The following is a 13,406-nucleotide window of genomic DNA, read 5'->3' as shown; positions in this document are numbered from 1 at the left end:
AAAGGAAAAAGGGAAAAAGAAAAAGGGAAAAAGGGGAAAGAAAAATTATAAAAATTAAAAATAAAAATAAATAAAACTACAAATAATAATAATGATAATGATGATGATGATGATGCAGCCAGGCGTGGGTTGGGGTACTCTCTGCCCCGTGCGTGGAAACGCCGCCGGGCGGGATGCTCTCACCGGGGCTGGGAAGGACACTGTCTCGGGGTGCTAGTGCCGTGCCGTGCCGTGCCGTGCCGTGCCGTGCCCGGGGAGATTCACGTGGCGCCTCCCGCGTGGGGCGGAGCGGAACGGGGCGGGCGGACAAAGCCGGGCTGTCAGCGGGGCGGGCGGGAGAAAGGAAAAGCGGCGGCAGCGGAGCAGGTGAGGCGAGCAACGGGGCTTGTGCCACGCTGGCACCGGGAGTGGCACACCCGAGGGGGGAAGCCGTGCCACGCGTGGGCGGCATTGCGGGGCGTGGGCGGCTTTGTGCGCCGTGGGCGAACGGATCACCCTGCGGGGGGGACGGGTCGGGGGCTGCGTGGGGCGCCGCCGGTCGGCGGCGCCCCACGCAGCCCCCGACCCGTCCCCCGTGGACAATCCGTTCACCCGTGGGCAACTCGGGGGGTTGCAACCAGCGGGGGAGGGGGGACGGCGCTGCCTGATGCAGCCATTGCCTCTGGCCGTGGGTCCGAAAGTAGTTTGGGAAGGGAGCGAAGCGGTTATTGCTCACTCTTGGTGAAAAAGGAAGTGAGATTTTAGCGCTGTGACGGTGCTAAAACAATCTCTTGACTCGAAACGAGTCCGCTATCCTGTGACAATTAAGCTAGAAAAATCTCAGGAGTATTCCGGTGAGCGGCATCGCTAGAGAGTAATGAGTATTTAGGGGGGCTTAAGGACTGAGAAGCATGTTTATGTGTTTGTTTTGTTGACGCGAATAGTTGAGAACCAGAAGAGTTGTTGGCTGGCTCTGCAATGCGTTGTGTCAAAAGCAGGAAGGAGCTTACTACCGCATGAATTTAAAATCCTTCGGTATACAACCAGTTTGCACGTCGCCACTGAGTTGCGAGCGTCCAAAATCTGGCAACAGAGGCTTGAAAGGAGCTTTCCTTCTGAGTACTCCATGGTAGGGAAGCTCCGTGAAGAATAAATCCCATTCCAGAGAATGCACCTAAGAGCCTGATGATTCAGCATGCTGCATTCACTGACCAAGCGTGGCAGCTCCTGCGAGGAAGGATGCAGCACTACGGGCAGATATTAACTCTACCTGAAGCTGCAAGCTTCCTATGCAGTAGTGGCACACCTGAGATTGTGGAAAAAAATAAAATTACCATCAGTTTTTCATCTTAAACAGCTTCTTCTGATAATTCAAACAACCAACCCTCTGGTGCTTTCTATGATGAGGGAGTTATAGTCCTTTCTGTACTTTACTTGTTTCCCAAAGGGATATTTGCTTTTTATCTGTGGCCCCAAACTGTGTAGCAAATCAACTGAGGCTAATAATACAAGCTCATAACTTAACATAAAGAGAAATGTAAAGCGGTAAAGAAGGTGAAAAGTTTTTACAAGAAATACTGTAGCAATTTTGCTGTGTTTTAAGGGAAGATAAACACTGAGACAGAGATGACGTTTTACAAGTGGAATAGCAGAACAGTATTTCAAACAAAGCATCATACAGCTTAAAGGTTATTTTGTAAGATGTGCTTGTTCTTTTAAAAGATACTGTCTTTTAAAGTCAAATGAACTGTTTGAAAACTTCTACAGGAGCGGTATTGCAGGGTAAATCTTTTAGTCAGGGTTCTGCTTGCTCCAATGAAGAGCTAAGTATTTAGAAGTACCATCTCAAGGGCCTGTTGAGATATTTATTATTCAACAGCTGTATGAGCAACGGTATGCACTGTCACGTCAGGATGCCCAGGTCGTGGGCCGAATGCTCTCCAAATCCTTGGTGTACACACGCACGCTCTTTTCCCTGAGATACAGGGGCTCCTGCTTTAACCCTTGTTTATATCTTTACTCACACAACTGGATGCGTAGGCTGGGCCTTCACCCAATGAATGAGAAGACACAAAGTGCACAAAACGTCTTTGTCACACAAGGCTTGTCCCCAACCATTGCTGAGATTCAATGGCTGCTTGTTAGTAAAGTCCTTGCAGTGAAAATCATCCCCAAAGTGGAGGACAGGAGGGTTACGACCCCTTAACTCACCTACTGCTGTATCCCGTGGGTGCAGTGTTTGAGTTACAGGAAGCTCTCAATCTTCCTAAAGCACTCAAGATTTATGGTACTGCTGCTGCAATAGTGAAGTTTCCTAGCAGAGAAAGCTGAATGAGATGCTATATAATCTATTTAAATACAACCAAGGGCTTCAGAAATGATTAGCAGTTGATAAATTTGACTTTTCCTGAGGGCAAGTGTGGTTTCCTTAGTCTGCCTCAAATTCAGCCTACAGAATCCATGAACTACTTCAGCTTCATAAAGAGAGAAAAGAATCCGCTTAGTAAGAGAGGGAAGGAGTCAGGGACAGCAGCATACGCAGCAGTTAACGTGTTATGGGCTTGGTGTCTGTGAAATACCTACGCCTTTTGGAGATGTTTCAGAGACCGGAAAATATGGATATTTTTCTATGACCTCACTTTGTGGGGTGTGCCATGGCAGGTTGGTACAACTTGGCCAGTTGCCCTATCGGTCTGTATCAGAACGCCAGGTGCTGAATAGGGTTTGGTCATTTGGGGTGTCTTCTGCTTGTTTAAAACTTTTGGCAATTGGCCATTTACCAGGTACCTGTTCTTCAAGGTTAAGGCCTCCTGTAGCATGCCTCTTCATCTGAGAAGAAACAGGGACTCTTGTGCTGTCACTTGTGCTCCTCGGGCAGGAGGCTCCTCAGGACACAGAGCCTGTCTAAAGTGCATTGGAAATAACCTCGACATTCATGATGCTGACTAGTAGTCTGGGGCTCAAATAGTTATTTCAGCCCTATGATTTTGTTTGTAATGGCCTGATTTAGTTTTAGTCTGATATTCTAAATCTAAGGCTCCTCTCTGACAATAAAACTCTCAAATCAGGTTTCTTTCAGCTCTTACAAGTCCAAGTGTTCTCAACTGTTTATCATTGTTTCTTCTGGATAATTGGCATTTTTCTCTGTTATTTTTGACCATTCTTCCAAATGCCAGTGAAATATTTGGAGGAGTTAAAAAACAAATGATACCCCCTCCACCCACCCATCCCCCTACACTCCCAAATAAATAATCACAAGATTTCATCCTCGGTTAATCTTTGAAAAAAAAATTTGGGGACCTTCAAAATTACTAAAATTTCTGTTAAAACATGTCATTCGAATTTACCTTAAAGTAGCTTGCCCTTCTTCTCTTAAGTCTTGCAACATTGAAACCTTAATACAGTCAAGTTTTTAAAAAATAGCTTAATTCCAGCAGAGGGACAAACATTAGACTAACACAATTAGGTGAGCGGAACGCCTTTTTTCCCTCAGGCACCTCTGGAGAGTGATACTATGTCATGTTAAAAACTGTAAGCTGATGTCTCAGAAAGAGTTGGGCTGGGCTGGTGTTTGCATGAGACGCGGGAGGGAGAACTGCAGCTGGTGCAGAAAGCCCCGATGCGGAGCGTGTCGATAGCTTTGCTCTGAGTCACTGGCGGCCCAAAGACCAACCATTGCGTGACGGCACACGTGGTGTTGTTGGGTGAGGTTTAAATGAGATCCTGGGCCTTTCAGCACCTTTATATACATTATTTATTTATTCTTATGCACATATATGTATGTGTGTATGTATATAAAAGCCAGTGTTTTGGCTTAGCTCCTTTGAGGATAGCTACAACTGCCACTGTGAAGTCCTTGCAGCTTCAGTGGGGCTTGATTTATCACTGATGAAAAGGTAAGGTGATTTGGGGAAACCCATGTACAGCTTTTGCATCCTTTCTGTCATGGGGTGGCTGCGGATCCTCCCTGCGGACAGTCCCTACGATGCCCATCTCCAGGAGCAGCGAACTTAAAGACAACTCTGAGAGAGCAATGGGTGCTCTGAGGGCAGCAAGAGAAACTATGGGGTTTAGTCTGTCTGCGGGAAAGGAGGGTGGGGAAAGAGCCTCAGACAAGGTGGTTTTTTCCAAGGGATTTGAAAAGACACTTCACGAACTGTAAGGAAGCAGCAGTGACTCATCTTCTGCATTTGGCAAAGTCAGGTGAGGGAAAAGGGGACTGGCAGCAGGGCTCAGGAGAGGGGAGAGGAGAATGCAAAACCTGAACTGCAGGGAAAGCATCCTGAAATCAAGAATGCTCTAGGAAAGCTGTCAGGGCAACCGTTTATCATATTGTTATCTAATTGGATCTCAGAGCAGTTTCACGTTGCATTTGTCCCCAATGAGCTGAAGCGTAGCCCCGGTGCGCAGTCGCAGGACAGGCAGGATTAAGGCACAGGCCTGTTCTGGGACCACTGCCCGGAACAGGGCAGCAAGCAGCAGGGCTGCCCTGCGCTATTTTTATTATGGCTGTGTCCAAAAAGTGTTTTAAAAAGGCTGAAGGAAAGCAACCCTGCTGTCTAACAGAGTCCCTATAGCAAGAACAGGGCTTCAGGAGGAGCAAGTATGCTCAAATCTGGTCAGCAACTGCTGCCCTGAAGAGGGGACAAGTCTTCACAGTGGTCTGGTGAAGATGCCTGATGATGGTGAAGAGGAGGAGGGGTGGTAGAGAAGATGAAAACATGACAAAGTTTGTGGGGAGAACCTTGATGATCCTGGTTGAATGCCTCCTCGGTCCCAGAAACTCCTGAATCTTGTGCTGAAGAGTTTTGCATTCATCCAGCTTCATTCCACTGAACCTTAAATGACCCCAGATTTCAAATTGTCCTATTTAAAGTTTAGGAAACGGTTCTAATGCTCTACAGGAGCCCGATCTTTAACCTGATCTCTTCTGAGAATGGCTCACCATGTTACTTTTCCACTTTCTAGGAAGAAGCCAGTAGTATTTCTTCAGCAAGGCAACTTCAGGTATTGAGTACAACATTTACTCTTTTTTCCTTAAGGGATAAAGTTAGTAGGGTCCTAGCACTGGATAATCTACCATACACATAAATGACAAGCTTTCAGGTTGGTCTAATTACCAATACCAAACTACATAAAAACAACAAGTTGCCAGAAAATACAAATCTTGCATAGATTTGACAGGTGAGAAGGGAAGAAGGATGTAACATGCAGGTCTATCAGCTTCAGACACCTAAGTTGTTTTAGTAAAGTAAATCTTGATAGAATTGTTAAAGTCTGCAGGGAAAAAAAAATCTCTCATTTCGCCACATGGTTTAGTTGTGCAACATCTAATGTGAACTGGCCAAATATCTTTTCAGGCTACTCCTTCCAAAGGAATTTTATTAAAATAGGCTTTGATCTGGTAACCATTTTATGTCTCAATTAATACTGGGTTGAACGTATAGTAGTAACAATCTCTTCAGACAGTTTCAATCACACTGCAAGCAAAGCACATCAAGTTTTATCAAAGGAAAACAATATGTTTTGTTTGGCTTTACAGTATTCAGAGTAAGTAGAAACGCTGTGAGTAAACTCATTCTTGAAGCTTCATTGCAGTATGGCACTTGAAACTAACCTTGGATCTCATGACTCATCTCTGCTGGGAATGTGGCATCCCTTGACGAGCTTATGATTCTGAATCCAAGAATATTTGCAAACCAGGAGCAAAGACCCAGACTAAGAGGCAAAACTAAAGCAACAGATGAATACCTCTCTTGATTTCCATCAGAGTCTTGAGTTCTTCATGCTTGATATTAGTTCAGAAGACATTGTCTTGCCAGAGTACCTGCAAATGCAAATATTGTTCGGCAAAGTTTAGGTCTTGTGGATTTAATGGCCAAATAAATACATTTCCAAACACCTGCTTTGTCTGCTTTGCTTTGTAAAATTGAAAATAGCTCATTGGCAGGTGGCATGAGCACATCGTTAGTATTAATAGACCTATACACACAAAATGAGAACAGGTGACTTCTGTTTGTAATTAAGCTAATTACAGAGGCAGTAGAGAGTCTTATCAGGATTACTGCGTGAACTCCAACTACCAGACTGCACCAACAAAGCAAATACTTGCCTTGGCATTCAATACCCCATGCAGTGTCGTGTGCTTTGGGGTTTCCCTGGAGCGGTTAGTGGCCAGGGTGGGAGACATCCCACTCAGGCAGCTCTGCTCCGCTCCAACAGGTTAGTCTGCAGGTCTGCTGTAAAGTTAATAATTTAGTTACTAGCAAACAATTGGATATTTAAAAAGCCTGACATAAATAAAGTGTGGAACAGATAGAGACTAAGCCTTAAAACAGTTAATTTATTTTTTCTACTAACTTTTACATCTCTTTCTTGCAGCTCAAGTCCTCAGCCATTATTAATTGCAGTAACTTTTTATAGTCAGTTCTATTCTACTACTTCTTTCGACTCCATTAACCCTTTAATTCCCTCATGAGCTTCGGTGTCAATCATAATCATGAGAAATATTTACCAAAAAAGCAGGAAGTTTGGAGATATAAGTGACTAGACATTGGCAATTGGTTGTGAAGATCTTCGCTCCTTGTCAGCAAGCCACAGGAAATTTGCTAGGAATATACATTTCTGTAGGGAAAGCAGGGGTTGCAAGGTGCAGCTGAAAACAATCTGGGCAATGTCAGAGGAAAACTGCATTTGCTGAAGTTTTGAACAGCAGCTCTAGGTTGGCGGCCTCTTGGAAGACTTTTGAAGTGCAGATTAAATAATTCCAGATGACAAAAATAATGCTGTTAAGAAAGCAAAAGGTCTATGCTTTCAGCCACATTGGGGTCTTTGTGCTTGGAAAGAACCCCACACACATTCCCTGCTGCCTCTTTGGAGCTGCTCCTTTCTTTCTCATACAGTCCCTCTCATGAGATTTTTCACATTCTTTATCTGTGTTGTGTCTCTTCCCATTAGCTGCATCCTGACTTCTCTACAAAATTGACAGTCATTCTGCCAATTTGCTTTTTTCCTTCCTCTGCCTTTACTCAGGGGACTGGATAGCCTCCTCCTTTCATGGGAATAGAAATAGAATAGAATCGCAGAGCGATTTGGGTTGGAAACTCATCTAGCCCCAAGCCCCTTGCCATGGGGCAGAGAAGGGGGAAGTCGTCCCTGGGTGGGCTCGAACCACCAACCTTTCGGTTAACAGCCGAACGCGCTAACCGATTGCGCCACAGAGACTCCCTTTTACGCCCTATGCGTACCTCGCTGCCGGGGGTTCCTGCTTGTGCTCCAACAGTGGCTCTTCAAGCCCTTCTTTCACCGGGCAGAGTCTTGTCTGACAACCGGCCCTTGTTTCCCGCTCTGCCCCGGGCTCGGTCGGAGAGGCAAGGCTCCTGGAAAGGGGCACAGCAGGGATGTCCAGGTTAGCCTTACCCCGCCGTGCAGCGGAGCCGGACGGTGCTGTGCCTTACCAACGGCAGGGGTGAGCACGCTGCTTTATCAAACCGAGAGCTTTTGATCCCCTGTGAAGAGGGAGGGGACTGCGGAACAAAACGGGACTAAAACTCAGTCAAAGCTTTCCCCTGAACCGTCAGCAGCCAGGCTAATTCTGCACTTTAAACATTGATGCCTTGCTGAGCCTGAGCAGATTTAGAGGAGCTCTTGCAACCGTCCTTGCTCTGGAAAGCGAATGTGGTTTTAAGGCTTGCCTTTGCACGGTAGCAGCTGGCAAAAGCAAGATGACATCAATAGAGATGGGTATGACTGAAGTGACTCCTCAGTGAGGACTAACCCTACTAGCCCCTTGCTTGCAGCTGTGTACTCACCTCTCCTAGTTTTGGCTGCTAAAATATGATCTGGTCAACTAAGCTTTAGCAATTTCCTCTGGTTCTAAGGGCAAAAAGTGTGATTGCTCTTACAGCTGCATAACGCTGTGTTTGCCATTAGGACAGCAGTAAAGTAGTTCTGGCAGGCAGTGCAGGTGTGCCCTCATAGTTGTAAGAGGTGTTGGTGATATTCAGAAAATAAGATTTTAATTTTTTTTTTTCCATGTGTGGGGTTTATTAGGAGTGAATCCCAGGCACTGAGCATTTTCTCCCTTTATTTTATTTGCTAGCTGCTACTGATGAGACCATACTCAGTTTCACTGTTTCATATTTTAGTATTGGGGTATAGTTACTACCAGCTAAACCAGCAAATCTTTTAGAAGTTAAAGCATCATCTCTGGTATCTTCTCAGTCCTGAATTTCTAAACAAAGCATGGTTTCAAGCCCCAGCCTGGGAGGTGCATCAGTACAGAGTTGTCTGCAGTGAGCACAACACGCTGGTACTCGTATCCTGATTTCTGGTCTTGCCCATCTCCCACAATATTCCTCCTTTCACCCACACCTGTGGATTCCCCCAGGACGCCTGGGGAACGTCAATTCAGGAGAAGTGAGAACTCAACTGAGGATGTCAGAGCTGACCTATTTTATCAGTCATCGCTGAAGTGGATAAAGAGGAAGCCTGTCCACGGTGTGTACCTCTGCTAGAGGACCTCACAGTGCTAGGAAAGAAAATGAGCTCATCTCTATTTCTTCCAACTCTGTATTTAAATAGAACTGCTCTCTTTACTCTTGCATGCTATGTTTAATTTGTGAACTCGCCAAGATGTTATCTTTTTCCCAGAATCATCGGACTTTCTTTAAAGGGTGAAACGGTTTTATTGTCCTTGGAGAACGCTGCAGAATTTTTGCATTCATGTATGGTAGAGCATGAGATTACAGACTTTCAGCCACAGAAAGGGACATGGGTATCTGTCCTTTAAATATGGATTTTAAAGAGATGCTTTATCTTGCCTGCAGAGGTGCAGAAGCAGTGAAAAGTGAATGCTGTAGTTTATTAAACAAAATTTCTTGTTGCAACAAAGGCAGCTTTTTTCCTCCGTCTGACACATGGATACATTAAAGACTAGTTAGCATTTTCAGCAGAAATGGCCTGGCACTGTGCAAGGGGATTAATGTTCTTCTTGGAATACTTTTTAAAGTTAAGATTTGGCCCAAATCACTAATTTTCAAGAAAATACCTCAGCTCTTCATATCAAGATGGAACAATCATTTCAGCTTAAATCCAGGAAATGTTGGGCATAATAGCCAATACTCTCACAGATCTTGTTAACAAGAACATAATTTCCTAATCACTCCCTTGAAAGCAAACCCAGATGATAGAAGCATAGTTGAGCTCCTGCCAAACACCTCAAGAACTCCGATTTCACACCCAAGCTCCTGCAGGAGTGCCAGGATAACCTCAACTATTCAGTGAAAAAAAAACCTTAAGCACTATACCTATAGTTCCTTATACTTGTATTTTTAAATACAAAACCTATTAGTTGGGATAGCACAAAAACTTGAGTAAGAAACAAGAGTGTGGACATCTGGACGTGTTTGTATTACACACCAAGGTAATATATAACTCTGCAGGTAATATTGCCTTAGTGGCAACATCCTAGTCCATCTCCCCATCCTCTTGAATTAGGCCTCAAGAAAAGAGAAAGTTGACTTTTTTTTTTTTTTTTTTTTAAGATGTAGAGTAGTTAAGAGGACAGAAAAACAGATTCTGGTTTGTATTTGTGGTGGTCCCTCCACAACAAAAACATGTGTGTGATTTAATGAAGCACACAAAGGCCTTTGATCTTGCATCATCTTCATGATGTAAGTGATGAAAACGGGAGCCTTCAGTGGTGGTGGAAGCTCTTGATAGGTTGTAGCAACATAGGTGGCAATTGCTGCAAGTCCATAGATGCATTGGTTTTCAGTGTAATGCATCTCTAATACAAATACACTAAAAGCTGTTAGACAGCCCTCAGGTTGTTACAGCAATGCTTTTAAAAAAAGCAAACAACAGAACAAGCTCACCCACTAAATGTTTGTAGACCATATTGCAGAAACTATAAATATTAAAGATGAATTCAATTTTGTTTATCTATATTTTTCCCATTAGCTTATGAAACTATCAACTAGCTATCTACTTTTCTTTAAACAGAGCACATGACAAGTTGACAAAATTACTATCTTGCTCCAGAGAAGGTTTTTATAGGCTCTGTGAGTTTCTGAGTGGGATGAAGGGTGGAGCTAGTCATTTAGCCCCACCTACGTGAGGTTTATTAAAGGAAGTTTTCTAGGGGAAGCTCTTTTCTACCACACTATGATAACTGGTAGTTTTATTTGATAGAGTTTTAGCTTTTTAAAAAAAATTAAAATTGCTACTATGTCAAGGCCTCATAAAGGTTCCTATGGTGGGGATGGTCCTCCAAATGTGTCCCTGAGACAGCGAGGTGTGGTAAGTCATAGAGTCTGCTTTACTATTTTAGTTCATTTTTATACTTAGTACTTGTGTGGCAGAGAGCTGAGTATTACTGTAATTTCAAAGGTCTGTGTTTTCTTTGCCTTGTGTAATAGGAATTTTGTTCTCTCTAGCTTCATATTCCTGTAACACTAACTCAAATGGAGAAAAAACATCCCTAATCTTATTAGAGTTTGGAGAGATTGCTATTTGTCATAAGGTGGTCAGGCTTTCAAGACTGATGACTTTGAGGGCTAATTTGTACCACCTGTCCACAACACTAAGGTTAATGTGGTGGTTCTAATTGTGCTGCTGTTTGTAAGTCACACCAATATTACTTTCTGAAGCATACAAATAGAAGATACGCTATGCTTTATTGCACAATTGCTGTGACTTAGTCATGACTTTTTGATACACCCAGGAATCCTGCCATAATTTTTGGTTTGTACTGTATCACAGTTTCATTATGTATACGTGCATGTGATTGCTTATAAGTTATTCTGCTCAGCATAGGTCCCGTGAGTTACTGCGGATGTCTCTCAATGAGATTAGACACTATAAAAGTTTGTTTGCTATTGAACACAAGTGTTTGTGTTGGCACAATAATTCTGTAGACAGGTTTGTATCAGTTTACAAGGTGACTGGGGAAGGAAATCTTTCATAATCATCAACTGAAGTCAAATGCAAAAAGTGATCACAACAACATAAGGGTGTGTAGCATGGATGCGTCAAGAATGCTGGTCAGCATAAAAAAAATACCTATCTCATTACACTGGTTACCTAGCTCTGGGCTTGTTGCTGGTGTGATGGTAAAGCAGAATTGCAAGGAACTGGAGAGAGGGGAATGAACCTTGAAAATACTTTTTTAGGAGCTCCTTTTAGGCCTCTGGGAAAATGGAAGAAAGTCTGGATTCCTTTGAAAACTTAATGAGCAACCAGAGACAAGTGTCCTGAAAGTTAACTTTTTCCTCCAGTTACTTTATCTGTACGTAACTAAATCAGATCGGAGAAGAATAATAAGTTTTCTCTTGTGAGCCTTCAATCTAGAAGGGGTAGAAGTCACTAATTTTTTTGTTATTCGTTGCCCCCAAAACGCAGGAAGTATTTGAGGGTCACTATTTGTTGTTCTCTAGAGTATACTAGTATAACTACCACGTGCTACAAAAATAACCAAAGTTTAATGGTTTCCACAAAACTGGTGGTGTTGAGGGGTTCCCTTTTTCAAGCTGTAAGCAAAACTTTGAATTAATGTAGCTGGCAAAAAGCTGACTGATGGCCTCTTGGGCAAAATGGTGTGATGTAAGTTAGAGAGGCTGTCAGAGCATTTTGTCTTTGTGTGATTAGTAGACATGAGAAAATGCATCTTGCGTTTGAATAGACACATTTTCTACCTTGATAATGCTGTGGCTTTTCTTTGGAGCTTTTGCTGTCAATATTAAACTTCTAGGATGCTTAACTTGAGCAGTGTGGTCATTTCTGCCTTTTACCATATGTTTTTACAGATCTGTAACAAATTGTGGCTGGGCTGTGGTGAGAGGAGTCTTGTTTGACAGCATAGCCGTGTCCTGCAAGGGAGTCCCCTTGGCTTTATCGGCTGCCATTCTTCCGGGAGGTTGACATGCTCCAGTTAGATTGTTGATAGGTATTTTTAAGTGCATGGCATTTATTTTAAGTGCCTGATGTAGACCAAACTTTTAAAAAATATTTGCTTTTATCTTTTGTTGTGTTAGTACAGTAAATGGGAGAGATGAAGGAACAGCAAAATAGCGTCAATACTGGCAGAGAATCTTAGATGTCTCTGCTCTTGGATACTTTTGGATGGGTTTTCTGAATCAGGGAGAAAGTTTGAGCTTTTTCAAGTGGGTAATGTAGAGTTACGTCTTAACATCACTGCATAGCTTAACGCGTGTTTGTGAATTTGGTCACTCTGCTAAGCAGGGATTAAAGTGACTTCTGTCATTTTGTGACTTGAAAAACAGTATTTATGGAGTAAAATACTTAGGGTAGTTCTGACACTAACCTGCTATTCAACACAAATGAGTCAAGGGACATTGACTATCCTATGGCTGGTTACTGATTATATTTGATAAATCTGGATAAATCTTCAAAAGGCTAATTTTGAGTAGCCAAACTACAAGCCTTAGGGTGCCATCTTCCTCTCCTGATTTTATTTTTTTGGAGCCACGTACATACTAAATGCAGAAAGTCCACAAAGATGACTTGGTGGCAAGATGAGTAATTAAAAGGCAGATGGCCAATGACAATCTCTTAGTAACTTATTTCTTTGAGGTGGTGTATGAAGACTGACCCTGACAGCTGGGTTACTCTGATGTGGTATTCTGTTAGTCCCTTCACATTTTGATACTTTTGCTATCAGAAGATTCAAGCACAAAACTTCAGCGTATTTGGGTGGATGCTAAAATTAAATCTTGCTCTGGATTCTCCCTCTAATTCATGCATGGCAACACAAGTGTGTTCAGAGCCAAGCTGGGGGAGAGATGTGGGGCGGCTTGCAGGTTTGACTGGGGTGGGCGCAGGTGTGGTCGTGGAGAAGGGGCTGGCATGGGTGGTCTGAGAGGGTCCGAGGAGAGGAGGGAGGTTGCCAGGAGGATGGGGAGGGCGGAGTGAAAGGAGGGAGGCTCTGTCACCACAGCAGCTTCTGAGTCTTGGCCCAGCCTTTAAACCTTGCTGGCCCTGCAGTGTCTCTCCTTGTTTCTTATCATCTCTTCTGCTACCACCAAGAAAGTGAGTTTTTTGACTCCTGGATGAGGATAGAAATGCATTTTTCTCTACATTCCAGGGCCAGCCAAAGTCAGTTTTATCTGTACTGCTGAGAAGACCCAAGCTGACCCTGCTTAGCTGGCTGCCTTACTGCTTTATGAATCAGCACACCGCTACGGATTCTCTTGTTCAGCTGTTGTTTATTTAGATTGTGGAATTCTGAAATCAGAAGGCTTTTACAGATCCTAAAATCACTGCAGTTTCTTTAACGTGACTGGGTTTCATTGAATAATATTTTTTCTCAGGGCAATGATGTCGGTCAGCTGGCTTTTCTGCCCTAGTTTAGCTCAAGTCAAACCAACTTTAAACAATAAGTGTTATAGAATTGAATTTTTTCAGTT

General features: G+C 43.3%; 1 protein-coding gene and 1 non-coding gene across 3 annotated transcripts in view; one reads left to right on the top strand and one right to left on the bottom strand.

The window, feature by feature from the left end:
- The first annotated feature begins 327 nt into the window (after positions 1-327).
- MAPRE2 (microtubule associated protein RP/EB family member 2) overlaps positions 328-13,406 on the top strand; it is a 100,603-nt gene continuing 87,524 nt past the window's right edge. Inside the window, exon 1 of one of the 2 annotated variants that reach the window (XM_075744146.1) lies at positions 328-366. Coding sequence is in view for 1 of the 2 variants with exons in the window: in XM_075744144.1 (XP_075600259.1) it covers positions 10,210-10,281 (72 nt within the window). In the remaining variant the exon portion in view is untranslated. Of the gene's footprint in view, positions 367-10,132; positions 10,282-13,406 lie in introns of those variants that run through there. The other variant, XM_075744144.1, reaches the window with a different exon arrangement.
- TRNAN-GUU (transfer RNA asparagine (anticodon GUU)) lies at positions 7,130-7,203 on the bottom strand. The gene has a single exon. It is a non-coding gene; the product is annotated as a tRNA-Asn (tRNA).

This window comes from Balearica regulorum, chromosome 2 (genome assembly GCF_011004875.1).
Source record: "Balearica regulorum gibbericeps isolate bBalReg1 chromosome 2, bBalReg1.pri, whole genome shotgun sequence".
NCBI classification, from domain to species: domain Eukaryota; kingdom Metazoa; phylum Chordata; class Aves; order Gruiformes; family Gruidae; genus Balearica; species Balearica regulorum.
The sequence above is the reverse complement of the archived record's forward strand: the minus strand, read 5'-3'. Positions and strand labels throughout refer to the sequence as shown.